Source organism: Miscanthus floridulus, chromosome 4 (assembly GCF_019320115.1).
Source record: "Miscanthus floridulus cultivar M001 chromosome 4, ASM1932011v1, whole genome shotgun sequence".
Lineage (NCBI taxonomy): Eukaryota > Viridiplantae > Streptophyta > Magnoliopsida > Poales > Poaceae > Miscanthus > Miscanthus floridulus.
In genome coordinates this window covers 21,409,101-21,425,533 of record NC_089583.1, presented here as the reverse complement: position 1 = coordinate 21,425,533, position 16,433 = coordinate 21,409,101, and the positions used below count along the sequence as shown (strand labels likewise).

At 43.6% G+C, this 16,433-nt stretch overlaps 2 protein-coding genes across 2 annotated transcripts; both read left to right on the top strand.

Annotated features, from left to right (window-relative positions):
- The first annotated feature begins 501 nt into the window (after window positions 1–501).
- Window positions 502–7,053, top strand: LOC136549525 (DEAD-box ATP-dependent RNA helicase 52B-like). Its single transcript, XM_066540827.1, has 7 exons — window positions 502–659; window positions 989–1,857; window positions 1,955–2,038; window positions 2,573–2,815; window positions 5,071–5,238; window positions 5,403–5,516; window positions 6,343–7,053. Exons 2-7 carry the CDS (start codon window positions 1,036–1,038, stop codon window positions 6,841–6,843), a joined length of 1,932 nt encoding a protein of 643 aa, XP_066396924.1. The 5' UTR covers window positions 502–659; window positions 989–1,035; the 3' UTR covers window positions 6,844–7,053.
- A 4,120-nt stretch (window positions 7,054–11,173) lies between these two features.
- On the top strand, window positions 11,174–12,734 carry LOC136551124 (UDP-glycosyltransferase 91C1-like). Its single transcript, XM_066542711.1, has 2 exons — window positions 11,174–11,625; window positions 11,723–12,734. Exons 1-2 carry the CDS (start codon window positions 11,185–11,187, stop codon window positions 12,701–12,703), a joined length of 1,422 nt encoding a protein of 473 aa, XP_066398808.1. The 5' UTR covers window positions 11,174–11,184; the 3' UTR covers window positions 12,704–12,734.
- Window positions 12,735–16,433: the final 3,699 nt, after the last annotated feature.

Sequence of the window (16,433 nt, the reverse complement as noted above, 5' to 3'; positions counted from 1 at the left end):
GCAGAGTGGGCCAGCACCCAACGCATACGGAACTAGGCGCCCCTGCACCACCAAGGTCCCCATGGTAGAGTATGTAGACGAGGTTAACACATGGGTATGCACGCTGTGCTATCCCTCTATCTCTATCTCGTATTGGTCTCTCTCGTATTGGGCCACGTGTGCTGTGCTTTCTCTCTCACATTAGGGTACGCACGCTATGCTCTCTCTCGCATGTAGCTAGGCGGACCCACGCACATACTCTCCCGGCAGTCCGGGCGCTAGCATGGCCCGCATGTAACAAAGGGAAAAGCTAACACGAGCGTCGGTCCGTCGTTAGCGAAAGCTCAAAAAAAATGCTACCATGTCACGTGATGATGGGCTGAAAGTCTGTCTCCCGATGTTGCACAGAGACTCTCGAGGCTGCATATTATTCGTGGGCCGTTCTGGGCCTGTTACATATTTACGCTGGGCTGCCGCTGGATTGATTACTTCCACAAGATAGGTAGCGAGCCCCCTTCGATCACCGCTGTCTCGCTTTTCTTCTCCCGTTCACCCCGTACCTGCAACAAGTTCCTCTCCCTCGTGGCAACGACTGGGCAACGCCGCCGCCGCCGCCTCCTCCTCCTACGCAGATTCCCAGGTCTTCGCCGGTCCCTTCGCCGCCAAAGAGCAACCACTAGGTATGCCTACCCGTTCTCTTCCCTTCCTGCCGTGCGAAACGAGCACCCAAACCCTAACTTCAGCTATTTGGCTATTTGTATTCGGATCTGATCTAGTACTGGTGTATATTTGTATCGTGCCTACTGGCTTCGATTTGTTTCGCAAAAATTATCGGGTGTATAGCGGTATAAACAAGTCCTTTACTGGTTCCGCCCCTGCTTGCCTCAATCGCAAAAATCATACTGGATTTTAGATTTCTGTACTGTTTTTATTGGCTAAATTCTACTAATTTGTTTTCTGCGGTTCGCTTGCCCCTTTAGCTATAATTTGCGTCGAAAATATGTTTCAGGCTAAATCTGCGAGCGGGGCATCTCCATCAAGTGACTCGTGCTAATTATGCGATCTTCATGGGCTGACTCAGTTGCGAACGCCGAGGAATCGGCGCCCGCGACTGCTGCTGCTGCTGCAAACGGCTCTGTTGCAACTCATGGCAACTCGCGCCCCACGCGCAGCTCTTACGTGCCGCCTCACCTCCGTGGCCGTCCAGCTGATGCCAGCTTTGACACCCAAGCGGGCTTAGTAGCACCGGTACAAGGTGGACCACTGCCCTCGGCTGCTGCACAACCTTCTGGTCAGGGCACTGCTGTTGGTGGCCCTCGCTGGGCTGGCATTGTGAATGGTAGTGGTGGTGGTGGCAGTGTTGGTGCTCCTCGCCAGGGTTATGGTGGTGGTGGTGGTGGCGGGAGCGGAGGCCGTGGTGCCTGGAACTCCCGTCCTGGGGGTTGGGACCGCAGAGACCGTGAGCCTGATCCTTTTGCCAAAGCCGAGGCTGAAGAAGTTGACTTCGAGGGCCAGGAGAATACTGGCATCAATTTTGATGCCTATGAAGACATCCCTGTTGAGACCAGTGGCCATGATGTGCCTGCACCAGTCAACACATTTGCAGAGATTGATTTGGGTGACGCATTGAATGAGAATATCCGGAGGTGCAAGTATGTGAAACCAACACCAGTGCAGCGTTATGCCATCCCAATCTCCATTGCTGGGCGGGATCTCATGGCTTGCGCACAGACTGGATCTGGAAAAACTGCTGCATTCTGTTTCCCAATCATCAGTGGCATCTTAAAGTCACCAAGGCCACAACAGAGGTCACGGAGTACAAGGACTGCTTGTCCTCTGGCTCTGATCTTATCACCCACTCGTGAGCTTTCGGTCCAAGTATGTCAAACCGATAAACATTTAGTCAGTAGTAATATATGTAGATCTTTTTAATTTTGATTGTTTTTCTTCTAACGACTAACGATTAATGCCTTAGATCCATGAAGAAGCAAGGAAGTTTGCATACCAGACTGGTGTCAGAGTTGTGGTTGCATATGGTGGTGCACCAATAACTAACCAGGTACCCGTTTTGTTGATGATGTGTTTCTATTGTGATTCCTGGTATTTTAATTGCTGCATATCTCTTAACATATTTTTTGTTTGGTAGTTATTGTGCCTCTTTCCAGTTTAAATTATCGATGTTTTTTTTCAGTTTGGAATTTTAACAATATCTATTGCCATAAACTTTTTTTTTTACATTCGTTTCTACTGTAAGAATGAAGTGGTACATGGCAATTAATGTAAAATATTGTAGTTGTATTGTACCGCAAGGAAGAAAAGGTGCGTTGACTCTCATATTGCTATTGGAGAGTCTACATTGGTTGTTGAAGTGTAACAAAAATAGATACGAAGCATTCTTTTGCTAGTCTCCATGCCACATCAAGTATATAGATCTCTGGATATGAAAGGAAACATGTCTTGAATCACTAGTTGCATCATTATTTTTTCTTATGTATCAGAATGTTGTGGTGTCATTGGGTTATAGATTTTTGGTCTATACTAATGCAATGAGAAAATCATCTTTGTTTATAATGTGTTTCTTGAAATATTGCAGCTGAGGGAGTTAGAGAGAGGTGTGGAAATCCTGGTGGCAACTCCTGGTCGCTTAATGGATCTGTTGGAGAGGGCTAGAGTCTCACTGCAAATGATAAGGTATTTAGCTCTCGATGAAGCTGATCGGATGCTTGATATGGGTTTCGAGCCACAGATACGTAAAATTGTTGAGGGCATGGACATGCCTCAACGTGGTGAGAGGCAGACAATGTTGTTTAGTGCGACATTCCCAAAAGAGATACAGGTTTGTTTCTTTCCTGTTCTCTTTCCACCCTTAAAGTAAATGTCATGTATTCTGTGTGTATTGTCACTCTAGTGGGGTTTCATACACTTGAAGCAACCAACGGATATGCGGTGCCTACACTGTATGAGTGCATGTGTAGTCGTTTATCTTGTGGTTTTCTTCATCACCATGATTGTGTACTTGATACACAAAAAAAATGTGTTTATGGTCAGTTCTATTGCGTTCAATTCTTGCAATCAATCATGGTTTGATCAGAAAATTATTAATTTATGGAATAACAACAACAACAAAGCCTTTAAGTCCCAAACAAGTTGGGGTAGGCTAGAGTTGAAACCCAGCAGAAGCAATCAAGGTTCAGGCACATGAATAGCTGTTTTCCAGCCACTCCTATCTAAGGCTAAGTCTTTGGGTATATTCTATCCTTTCAAGTCTCCTTTTATTGCCTCTACCCAAGTCAACTTCGGTCTTCCTCTGTCTCTCTTCACGTTACTATCCTGGCTTAGAATTTCACTACGCACCGGTGCCTCTGGAGGTCTCCGTTGGACATGTCCAAACCATCTTAACCGGTGTTGGACAAGCTTTTCTTCAATTGGTGCTACCCCTAATCTATCACGTATATCATCGTTCCGAACTCGATCTCTTCTTGTATGACCGCAAATCCAATGCAACAGACGCATTTCCGCGACACTTATCTGTTGAACATGTCGTCTTTTCGTAGGCCAACATTCTGCACCATACAACATAGCAGGTCTAATCGCCGTCCTATAAAACGTGCCTTTTAGCTTCTGTGGTACCCTTTTGTCACATAGGACACCAGATGCTTGCTCCACTTCATCCACCCTGCTTTGATTCTATGGCTAACATCTTCATCAATATCCCCGTCTCTCTGTAGCATTGATCCTAAATATCGAAAGATATCCTTCCTGGGCACTACTTGACCTTCCAAACTAATATCTTCCTCCTCCCGAGTAGTAGTGTCGAAGTCACATCTCATATACTCAGTTTTAGTTCTACCGAGTCTAAAACCTATGGACTCCAAAGTCTTTCGCCATAACTCCAGTTTCTGATTCACTCCTGTCTGACTTTCATCAACTAGCACTACATCGTCTACGAAAAGCATACACCAAGGGATGCCCCATTGTATGTCCCTTGTGACCTCATCCATCACTAAGGCAAACAGATAAGGGCTCAAAGCTGACCCTTGATGTAGTCCTATCCTAATCGGGAAGTCATCCGTGTCTCCATCACTTGTTCGAACACTAGTCACAACATTGTTGTACATGTCCTTAATGAGCCCGACGTACTTCGTTGGGACTTTATGTTTGTCCAAATCCCACCACATAACATTCCTTGATATTTTATCATAAGCCTTCTCCAAGTCAATAAAAACCATGTGTAGATCCTTCTTCTTCTCCCTATACCGCTCCATAACTTGTCTTATTAAGTAAATGGCTTCCATGGTTGACCTTCCGGGCATGAAACCAAATTGGTTCATAGCGACCCGCGTTATTGCTCTCAAGCGATGCTCGATAACTCTCTCCCATAGCTTCATAGTATGGCTCATCAACTTAATTCCCCGGTAATTAGTACAACATTGAATATCCCCTTTATTCTTGTAGATCGGTACCAATATACTTCTCCACTTGTCAGGCATCTTGTTCGATCGAAAAATATGGAAGACGGACCCTATTTTTTCTATTTCTGGCATAGTGTGTTTTTTGAACAAGGGTCTGACTAATTGTTTTAGAGCTATGGAGACTGTTTGCATTGCAATACTGCTGAGTTTCACAACTATGCATGGGTCACCATATAATGTAGGCTTTTTGCTGAAAATATTTGTGTTCCTTTTCATTTCCTACGGAAATTTTGTTATGAAGAAGCTGTAAAGAAAATGAGCGTACCATTTGTCCGTATTTACCTCTCCTATGTACTTCCAAAACATCTTTAGTATTATCATGCATTATTTTCTCTTGGATATGTGCAACACAGTTAATTGATGGAACGGGAAATGGTATGATGGTCATGCCTCAAATACGGGGATTATATGAACTTGGTTACCCCCTGCAGGTCGAGTTTTTTCATATGGACTTGGTTACTTTATAGTGGTGTTTGCCAAAGCATTTTGTGGAAAGAGAAATTTTACTGTCATTACTCATTAGAGACTGTTTAATTTCTGCTATTATAGGATCTTTATCACAAGTTGTTCGCTGTAGAATAGGAATTGTGTGCTGAATATTTCATATATTGTTATGCAGAGGATGGCTGCAGATTTCCTTGCTGATTACATCTTTCTTGCTGTTGGGAGAGTTGGTTCAAGCACCGATTTGATTGCTCAGAGGGTGGAGTTTGTCCTTGATTCAGACAAACGAAGCTACCTTATGGACCTTCTTCATGCACAAAAGGCTAATGAGACACATGGAAAGGTACTATATTTTTCAGGATTTGTTGTTATGTTTTAGGTTGAACATGATTAGGTTGAAGTTGCCTATCAAACTTAATGGCTATATCATACTATTTTGTATATTATTATTTCCTAACTTGTTCATAGTTTTCATGGCACTTTATCTTTTTTTTTTGTTTGATGCAGCATGCTCTTACTTTGGTCTTTGTGGAGACAAAGAGGGGTGCTGATGCTCTGGAGGACTGGCTTTTTAGAAATGGATTCCCTGCAACTAGCATTCATGGAGACAGGACACAACAGGTAGGTTGTAGGTTTCATGGTTTGACCACCTTGCATGCTTTTTTACATTGCAACCAATAGCGCATGTGCATGCTTAAGATATAATAGTGTACAGCACAAATAGGATTTATTTTAATCACTTAATATGAGTAATCAATTGTGCAATTGGATTTGTTATTAACGCTAGTATATCAATAGAAAAGAGTACATATATCAAAAACAATTTTGTTACCTATGTTTTTTTTGACATTATTGTGTATCTGCTAAATGAATAAAGCTCAAAAATCAAAATCTGGGCATCCAATTAATAAAACTCAAACTCTAAAGTTTGCAATTTTTTCTGTTTCTTCAGTACGTTAAAAGGTGCCATTGATGTGTACATTTGAAATTTAAATTATTCGGCGTGTTCGCTGCTTGGTTTCTGGGCTGGTTTGGGCTGGCTGGTGCTGGTTTGTTGTGAGAGGAAAACACTGTTGGCTGGTTGAATAAGCCTCGCTGAAACCAACAAGCGAACAGGGTGATTATTTTTATTGGAGAGTGTTATTAGGGTGTTGATTACATCTAGCAATTGGAATACAAAAGAACACATCTGACGCTGTTATTTCATTTGCTGAAAAATCACTGTTTTCTTCTTTGGTGCTCCTGGACCTGGAGAGTTAATCGTTCGAGTACAATTCATGAGTAGAAAGATAATGAGTTGCATATTCAGAAAATAGATTCACTTTTCATCCACATGGACTGCTGAATTTTTATTGCTATTGCTTTAATGATGTGACTATTATGTACTCCTAATGTTTGAGATTCCTTGATATGTGGTTGACCATATTACTGTTTGTTCTTTATGCAGGAAAGGGAGCATGCTCTTAGGTCCTTCAAGAGTGGAGCAACTCCCATCCTTGTGGCGACTGATGTTGCTGCTCGTGGTCTTGACATACCACATGTTGCCCATGTGATTAATTTTGACCTCCCTAATGATATAGATGATTATGTTCATCGGATTGGAAGGACCGGACGTGCTGGGAAATCTGGTCTGGCGACTGCATTCTTCAACGAGAGCAACACTACGCTTGCAAGGCCGTTGAGCGATCTCATGAGAGAGGCCAACCAGGAGGTTCCTAAGTGGCTCGACGGGTACGCTGCCCGTTCAGGCTACGGAGGCGGAGGTGGTAGAAACCGCAGACAAGGTGGCGGTGCCAGATTTGGTGGCCGTGATTTCCGGCGAGATAGGGGCAGTGGTGGAGGCGGCGGTGGTGGTGGATATGGGGGATCATCAGGATATGGTGGTGGCTATGGCGGCGGCGGCGGTAGCGGCTATGGTGGTGGTCAGAGTACGAGTTCTTGGGACTGAACCAGACTCTGGTGAGAAGTTGAAAAATGGGTCAACCGTGATCAAATTAGTCCCTATTGGGTGGAACGAATGCTTCGAATTTGTTGCTTGACTTGACGAGTACGGTGTCGGGAAATGTTCCCTTTGCCTTGGTTCTGGTGAAATCTTGTGTTTTGTGTTGTACTAGGGATTGGCTTTATGTTATTATCTGAATTGGTGGGTTCTACGCCTCATGCTTGTGATGTCTCTTTTCACAAAATATCTTTTGCATTTTATATCATTTGCTTACTCCCGGTCATAGATATAATTTAATCAAGGTTTGTCATTTAAGTAAACCTCTCTTGACTTTGACCATCATCGCTATCAAAACTTAATGAACATAACATTGATGATATGAAATTTCTTATAAAACATACGTTTATGTAGATATCACTCTTTATCTACTCTAAGATAACATATTTTTATAGATATTTACTGGTTGAGAGTAAAATGTTCATAGGACAAACCTATATGGATTTATATTTATGATGGAAGGATTGTGATGGGAGGAAAGTGTTCAGATGTTAACTTTCATGGGAATATTTGTGATTATTCAGGGTATTTATATTTTTGATCGGAGAAGTTGATATTATTGTTCTCAGGGTAGCTCAGCTTTGTTTCTATTTTCTGTCGATCTCTGCCTCAAAAATGTGAGGAACGCCGACTTTTCATTTGCCACGAGCATGACATTGGCATTTTGTTATTCCCCTGATGTTATGCTTGGGCATTCAATCGGATCAAGTTATCGCTTACTTTCTTTGAGAAATTTGGGATAATTAATGACTATTGGACTTGTGGATACAAATATGGTAGAAGAGCTCCGTTGGTAAGAGCATCTCCGAGAGTTCCTAAATCTCTTCCTAATCCTTGTTTTAGTAAGATAAGAAAAAATCCTTCTCTAATAGCTTGTAATTCATCCTCCTAATCTTTTAGAACTTACAAAAAGTCGTCCCGTTTCACGTAAAGTTACGCGCTTCTGAGTTGCGCGTATCTTCTTTCTCCCGCGCGTGTTTGTCGGAAGTTACGCGCTTCTGAGTTGCACGTATCTTTTTTCTCCTGTGCGTGTTTGTCAGCCAATCTAAAGATGGAAGGACGTGGAAAGAACAAAAAGTACAAAAGGGTTTCTGATGCAAATGTACAAGAGAAAATATATAAAAGTGGTTAGGATAATTTAGAAATAGTATAATATTTCTGATATAAAATTGATGTCTATATTTTAGGAGTGGATTATTAAAAACTCCTTGAGATAGCCTTCTTTATTCCTTCTAATATTTTTTTAGGAGTTGTAAAACTTCATGTTTTTACGAAGAAAATATTGGGTACTCTTGGAAATGCTCTAAGTAAAATACAATAAATCTTGATAAATTGCACGACCGGGTCTGGGTAATAGATCTGGAAACGTTCCAAGAGCTCATCCTCGTACCACTGATGCTTCGCCCTGTATACTTCAAAATAGAGAGAGTATTGTTTTTTCCGAAAATTCGGATAAGACAACAATCAAAGATTTTTTTTAAGACGAAAGAAGAATTATATTAAAATATAGCTGAGTAAGTTATCAGGTTACAAGCACTCTGGAATACAATACGTGTCCCCATAAACTGTTCTACATCTATATTGTATTCACGCTTCGTATAGCTCAAAAATCTCAAACCCAAACCTATATGACAAATTATATGGATGACCATAAAGGCAAACACTCGGCAAAAGGCTTCAGAATGCCCAACAAATAGCGGTCAACATTTCTCTAGATGGAGTTGAGCATAAGCTTTTTTTTTTGTCTTCCTTCTTCCATCTGCCATTGAAGAATAAGGAAAACTAATTTAAGTCTTCCCAACTCAACTCCAGTGATCGGCTTGAGGGACATACTTATTCTCATTAGTCCTTCATCATGGTTAGATTTAACCACAACAAAAGAGAAAAAATCGAAGAAAATTATTTCATGGCTGCAATATCATCTCTGCCTTGATGTCGCCATCCGCAAACCTAATTCTCTATGTCATCATGCCGAGGAAGTTGCTGACATAGTAGTTGTCGCCCTCATCTTCATCAGAGTCACCATGGAGAAACCAAATCTACTCTACCTCCTCGCCATCGTCGAAAAGGAGGAGACAAATCCCCAATACCAAAAAAAACTTCATGGAGAGACGCTAACCCCTAATAAGTCTCGATCTACTGAAAAACTTATTAGAAAGATGGATCCCCACTCCCTCCAACCTCCAGCGAGTTGTCGGAGAGGGAAGGGGACCAGCGGCGGCCACGAAGGCCTCGGTTAGACCCAGGCGTTGAAAAGGACTTAGGACCGCATTTGGAGTCTGACTACGATTGAGGATATGCCAACCAAGAAAACAAATGATTTTTTTGAACAAGGGCGCAAGTATTTCATAACAAATGTTCATCAATTTATACTGAATTCTATTAGAACCAAAATGTTAGAGGCAACATTATTCGGACAATAATGAAATATTTTTAGGCCCTGAATAATCTCAAGTAGGCTGCCGATTCGGATCGTGGAAAAGCACAGAATATTGCTTTCCAATTCATGGTCCGTCCAAACAAGATGGATGAAAAAAGCAAGTCCAATTTAGCCTAATTTAGAGGATCCAAACAGGTATGCGCTGAATAACATCACGGGAAAAACAAAATGCCAATGTCGTCCTCGTAGCAATTGCAAATTTGGTGTTCCTCACATTTTTGAGGCAGAGATTGACAGAAAATAGAAGAAACAGAGATGAGCTAACAATAATATCAACTTCCTTGATAAAAATTATAAATCTCCTGAACAATCACAAATATAATCCCCTGAAAGTTAACATCTCCACAATTTCCTCTCATCACAAATATAGAGCCTTCCATTGTACAAATAAATCCATATAGGTTTGTCCCACGGACATTTGACTCTTAATAACTAGCAAATAGCTATAAAAATATATTATCTTACACAAAGAGCTGTGTCTAATAAAAGCGTGATTTATAAAAATTTTAGTAATCCAATGTTATGTTGTTAATCTATATTAAAGTTTTGATATCGATGATAGTCAAAGTTAAAATAAGATGACTTAAAACAAAAACCTAGATGATTTTTTTTTGTATGTGTGATCGGGGACAGGGAGTAAGCAAATGATATACAGCCTGTTCGCTTGCTCGTAAACGATCGTAAATTTCCAGCCAGCAATAGTGTTTTTCTCTCACACCAAACCAGCCAGCAGTAAATAATCCACGATCGTTTACGGCCTCCCGAACAGGCTGATAAAATGCAAACTGATCCCAAAAAGATCTAGCTCGTGCTCGTTCTCACCCTTGCCATCAGTTGATCTACATTATACTCAAGGTCTATTTGGATCAGCTTGAGCTAGTTAGGGCTAAAAATTAGCCCAATTAGCTGAGGTTGGCCAACCACCAACTTGCTAGAGACTTGGCTAATAAAAAAATAGTCGACATATTAGTCCTCTGTTTTGATAGGTTAGACTAGAGATAAATATTAGTTGGCTAACAATTAGCCCTATACATCCAAATAAATACTATTAGTAGTTGTCTTACAAACCAAACCATATATTGAACATTTTAAGCCTACACATGCCAACCTCACTATTCTTGCTTACAATTTAGTGACGCGGCTGATGTGGTATGGAGAAACGGTGAGGTTGACACCATGTGCACCTGCTGACGTATGCAGCGGTTCAAAGTAAAAAAGAAAAGCGGTTGGTTTAGGCAACCACCCTGATTATTGGTGTGCCTTCTAATAAATGGACACAATTTCGTTTTCTCCTTTTATTGCTGTGCATATCATTCTTTCATTTAATGGAAAAGCAAAAAAAAAAAAAAAAGGTAGGGGATTCCCCTGCTGATTTGGTCAAAAAAGAAAAGAAAAAAGGACACAGTAGTTGATCTGTTTGTTACTGTGATCCTCAAATGCTGGGGAGTTTGTGAAATTTACACAATAGCTTTTAACACCAATTTGGATATAGATTCCACACCACAAATTATATAATTCATCAAGCCTCACATCGCCTATTGTACTACATACATAAATTGGGAACAAATTGTTTAAAAATGTAGTGATTGAAGCATGGTTTAAAATATAATATGCATGGATCACGATGTACCATTTTATGTAGTGATTGAAGCCAAAGATCGATTGAATGAAACTTAACATATATATATAAACACATACGCGTAGATCACGATGTACCATTTTATATCATCAAATAATCTGAGTCGAAGAAACTTTTGCTGTCATGCTTTCATATCATATCAGGGTGTTACTGCTACCGTTCCATTATTTCATCTGCACTGTCAAGCTAATAAGCTATCTGGTGGCTGGCCATGGAGGACACCCAAGAAGCTCTCCACATCGTCGTGTTTCCATGGCTGGCCTTCGGCCACATGATCCCATTCCTGGATCTCTCCAAGCGGCTGGCACGGCGCGGCCACGACGTCACCTTCGTCTCCACGCCGAGGAACGCGGCCAGGCTGGGCTCAGTCCCGCCGGAGCTCGCAGCGCGTCTACGCGTCATCAAGCTGGACCTGCCGGAGGTCGAGGGAATCCCCGAAGGCGCCGAGTCAACGGCCGACGTCCCGCCGGAGAAGGTCGAGCTCCTCAAGAAGGCGTTCGACGGTCTCGCCGCGCCGTTCGAGCGCCTCGTCGCCGAGGGCTGTGGTGCCGCCGCCGGCGAGGCCGAGGCGGCCGCGTTCTCGAGGAAGCCTGACTGGATCATCCTCGACTTCGCTCAAAGCTGGATTTGGCCAATCGCTGAAGAGCACAAGGCGATATATATATTTCGGTAGCATGTGCTAATTAAAAGTGAGTATTAATTAGTTTTCTTAATTTTAATTTCCTTCTTGTCTGCCCCGCCGCCGCAAGATCGCGTGCGCCATGTTGCTCATCTTCCCGGTAGGCTTCGTGGCCTACGTCGGCCCCAAGCAGCAGAACGAGGCGCAACCACGCACAACGACGGAGGACTTCATGGTCCAGCCGCCGTGGATACCGTTCCCGACCACCATGTCCTTCCGCCGCCACGAGGCGGAGTGGATCGCCGCCGCGTTCCGGCCCAACGCCTCCGGCGTGTCCGACGCGGACCGCTTCTGGCAGCTGCACCACACGAGCTGCCGCCTCATCGTCCAGCGCAGCTGCCCCAAGGCGGAGCCGCGTCTGTTCCCGCTCGTCACAGACCTCTTCGGCAAGCCCGTCGTCCCCGCGGGCCTCCTCATGCCCGAGGACGACGACGACGACGGCGCCCGGGGCGGTGACGACGACGGGTCCTTCTCTGACGCCGTGCGGTGGCTGGACGAGCAGCCCAAGCGGTCCGTCATCTACGTGGCGCTCGGGAGCGAGGCGCCGGTGACGGCGGACCAGGTCCGTGAGCTGGCGCTCGGGCTGGAGCTCTCCGGCGCGCGCTTCCTCTGGGCGGTCCGGCGGCCTGTCGGCCACTCCGGCGCGCTGCTGCCGGACGGGTTCGAGGCCCGCGTGGCGGGGCGCGGGGTGGTGCGCGTGCTGGCGCACGCCGCGGTGGGCGCGTTCCTGACGCACTGCGGCTGGGGCTCCACCGTGGAGAGCCTCTTCCGGTTCGGCCTCCCGCTGGTGATGCTGCCGTTCATAGCGGACCAGGGCCTCATCGCGAGAGCCATGGCGGCGAGCCGGGTCGGCATCGATGTGCCGAGGAACGACGCTGATGGATCGTTCCGTAGGGACGACGTCGCGGCGGCGGTGCGGCGTGTGATGGCGGAGGATGAGGGCGGGGTGCTCGCTCGCAATGCCAGGGAGATGCAGAGGGTGGTCGGCGACAGGACAAAGCAAGAGCAGTACGTGGATGAGCTTGTGGACTATCTGCAGCGCTACAAATAAGATTCTTATTCAGCCCTTTTTAGTGTTATATAAATCTTTCATTGTCCGAATAAGTCAGTCTCATAATTTGGTTCAAGTAAAATGCACCGGCGGCTCTTAAACTTACAGGAATGCTATACAACACATGGGTGTTTTTTGCTTGGTTGGCACATGGATTTTCTGTCCGTCCGATCTGTATCGCGCGATGCTGGTCGGTCGACGTCGCGCTGCTGGCATGTCCGTCCGTCTGATCTGTTATGTATCTCTGACCTGTGGACCCTGGCGCTACAGTTTTGATTTTTGGGAGTCACGCCGATTCAGTGGCGTCCGTCCCTCACCTCCCCCCACCCCACCCCATTTCCATTCAGACTCTTTGGCTTCTTTGAGGCGACTCCAGGCGACGCGCCGCTCGCGGCCGACCGGCGAGCTTTCCCTCCCACTCTCCCAGTGACCCAGTCCTAGATCTGCCGCGTCTTCCTTGTGGTGCTCTCGTTTCCTGTCGGCGGCGACCTCGCGGTGCTCTTGTTCCCCATCGGCGGCGACCTCGCGGTGCTCTCGTTTCCCGTCGGCGGCGACTGATGATTTCTAGGATTTGGCCAGGTTTGTTGGCTTCCGCTCCCTTGTTTGCTAGTAAATCATTGTTGTTAGGGTTCGTTCTCGCATTAGTGATGTGTTTGGATGAGGGGATCGAGTTTATTCCTTGTGAATCTATTTTTTCTGGCGTTGGTTCGATGTCTTCTTCATTTCATCGCCGGGATTTTGGTGCAGTGTGGATGCGGTCTCTGTGTTCGTCACCATGTTTGGTTTGAGTTTTTTGGCATGAGAACGAATGATCCGTGGCTCCGCTTCGTGTTTTTTTTTGCCGTGGGGATTAGCTACATGGAGACGAGATTTATGGTGATTTCATCGTAACTCTTAGGTTTTAGCCTATAGTTGTGCGTCAGATCTGCTTCGCAAAGTACGTCTGCGCTTGCCCCCTCTCTGCTCGCTGGTTGGATCCCCACGAGGCCACGACCATGATTTGAGGCCACGACCATGATTAGCTAGTTTCTCTGACCTGTGTTTCTCTTTTGCTCATGTGTGGGTGAGGTTCGAATGCGTCTAGGGTTTGTTCTGTTATTCCTTGTTAATTAGGTTTTGGTTTGATGGATTGTTCTAATATTTGATGGGGTATTTGTTTTGTTCATGTCGGAATGGAGATGTGTTGGATTGTCAAAATTGTTCTTTATAGTATGGTTAGGGTTTCTTTAGATTTGCTGATCTATTGTGTTCAGTCTTTTACAGCTGTGGTTCATCTTCAGTTTTTGATTTTTTTTTCTGAATGGTTAGGGTTTCTTTAAATTTGTCTTCTCTGTTTATCTGAATTGATTTTTGGTCCTTCCATACTTTATCTGTAGTAGCTCGTAGCTATCATGCTCAGTTGTGATTGCTCGTAGTTTACAGTAGAGTTCAACTGTACTTATAGTTGTTGATTTAGTTTAATTCGTAGTTATCTTTGATGTAATTTTGCTAAATTGTTAGCTTTTTTTTCTGCAATGACGAGGTCTGTGTTTGTATTTTCTGTCTATTTTCTGCAGTGTCACAATTGTTGGCTGTGGCAAGATATTGTACTAAATATTTTTCTAATGAATTTACGCTGTAGTAATAATGCTAGCAGTAAGCTTTATGATAGTTATCACTAGACAGCAGCAGCAACATTTTGTGATGGTGTCGCTTCTGCAATGTTTTCTTTCAGTTTGAGTTTTTGATATAAAACTTGGATCTGAAACTATGGGACATCTTTCTGTATTATTTTCTTTTCCTGGTAACTAAACAAAATTTCATTTTTCAGATGAAGAGCTGGAACTTGAAGAGGGCTAGCAATAGCAGTAGCAGGTATGTTGCGAACCAACCTTTTTCTAGTATGTTCTTTTCTTGGAGATGAAAACTAGGAGTGATTTTGAAAATATCATATCCTCTTATGTCTCAAAAGAACAAGTTGTGTCCTAGGCTTTGTTGACCTATCTAGGACAGCAACTAAGCGACGTCCACATCCTAACGGGTTCCAACAACATTCTTTGTCACGTAAACGTTATATTAAGAGCATGTTTGGTTCTTTACCCTACCGTGCTGTAGTCGCAGTTGGACTGTGTGGATTGGAGCGTGCATTCCAGTTGGGATGATTAACTCATGGATGCTTTACATGTATTTGTGGTGATGTTTTCAATCTGGCAGTGGCCACACTGCATTCCAGTGCATTCCAGTTGGGATGATACGTATACTGAGACATATACTGAGAGATCTTAGGTTTAGCTTCAGTTTTATTATTTTGTTTATGAGTTATTGAACTCATGATTCAATCAGATTCAATTCTTTTGTGTTGTTTTCTCTGTTGCATACAACGTTCAGTACACTCTGCTGTAATTTCAGTATGTCTATTTAGTGCTTTTAGTAGAATGTATTAGTCTCAGTGTGTGGGATAATCACTGTCTGTTCATTTGTTGTTCTTGCTCTTTTAGGTAGTGAAGATTTGGTTGAATCCACGATGTGTGTTTTTATCTCAATTAGTTCCTCCATGCTAATGTGTCTTTTTTTTCAGGTTTTGTGTGCACCACAGATAGAAGCATTGCCAGCTTTTAGGTTGTTCTTCCCTGGTTTGTATACATCATGTGTCATCCTTTTTTGTGACCTTTTATATCTGTGATTGGTTTCATTGTTGTACATCAAGCTTGTTGATGGCTAGTTGACATCCTAATTTTTTAACTGAACTCAGGTGCAGAGATCCAAGGCTTGGAGGAGGGTACCCACTGAAGGCTGTCAGCAAGGTAATAATATTGTTAAGCCTGCTTGTTGTGTGCTCGAGTGAAGTTTTTATTTTGATTTCATTGTTTCTGATCCCATGTTGAAATCAAAATAGTGAAACTTTATTTTGATTTCGTTGTTTCTGATCCCATGTTGCAGTGAAGTTTTTGGCTCTGCTTGTGTCTTTCTCTTTTGTTGCTGATGATCAGTTGATGCTTATTGGTTTGTAGTAGTGAGTCCTATCTCGTCGTAGCTTAATATTCCCCTGCATATGGTGAACTATTTTGGAGGATGGATTTAATGTGGATATCTAGTAATTATTGTAGCGAGTCCTATCATTTCTATGTCTTGTATGTTTGTATGTATGGTCAGAATAATTATTTTAAGAAAAGTGCTCCAGTAATCCCTTCTCAAAAACTAGAACTGATCCTAAAGCATCCTTAATTGATTGGTTTATTTTGAATTACCTCCTAAGCCTTGGCCGGTCCCTCGCAATCCAATTCTTCACTTTCTCTTAGTTGTGGGGCACGATGGCTTGATCTGTGGATCAGACATGGCTGATAACCATGGTGATTCTTCACTTTCTCTGTACGTGTTCTATGTGAGGGCCGGGGTCAAGTCTCAGGGTAGGACTAGCCACCTATCGAATTACAGTACAACTGTAGAAAAATGATTATTCCTCTTAATTTGTCTGCTCGTGCTGGCTGTAACTTGTCTTGTGTGTCATGGGCTGAGCTAGTGATGATGAGCCATGGTTGGTGTTTGGCTGCTGTACTATGTGGACTCCCTAGTCTCTCTCTGAAGAGTGAAGACAGGACGACATTTTTTGATGGACTGGACACGGCAGTCTACTTTGGTAGGGCTGAGCTAGCTAGTCGTCAATCTGTTTTATCTGGCACCTTTTGAATTCTGTTCTTTGTGCCAGCTGTGAGATGACCTATTAGCATCAGATCAACTTAACCTAGGCAAA

Bases quoted from the DNA above. Each gene is read 5' to 3' on its own strand.
- LOC136549525 (XM_066540827.1), top strand. From the start codon at position 1,036: ATGCGATCTTCATGGGCTGACTCAGTTGCGAACGCCGAGGAATCGGCG. The intron at 2,816-5,070 runs GTTTGTTTCTTT...ATTGTTATGCAG, and splicing joins CATTCCCAAAAGAGATACAG to AGGATGGCTGCAGATTTCCT. The intron at 5,239-5,402 runs GTACTATATTTT...TGTTTGATGCAG, and splicing joins CTAATGAGACACATGGAAAG to CATGCTCTTACTTTGGTCTT.
- LOC136551124 (XM_066542711.1), top strand. From the start codon at position 11,185: ATGGAGGACACCCAAGAAGCTCTCCACATCGTCGTGTTTCCATGGCTG. The intron at 11,626-11,722 runs GCGATATATATA...CGCCGCCGCAAG, and splicing joins CAATCGCTGAAGAGCACAAG to ATCGCGTGCGCCATGTTGCT.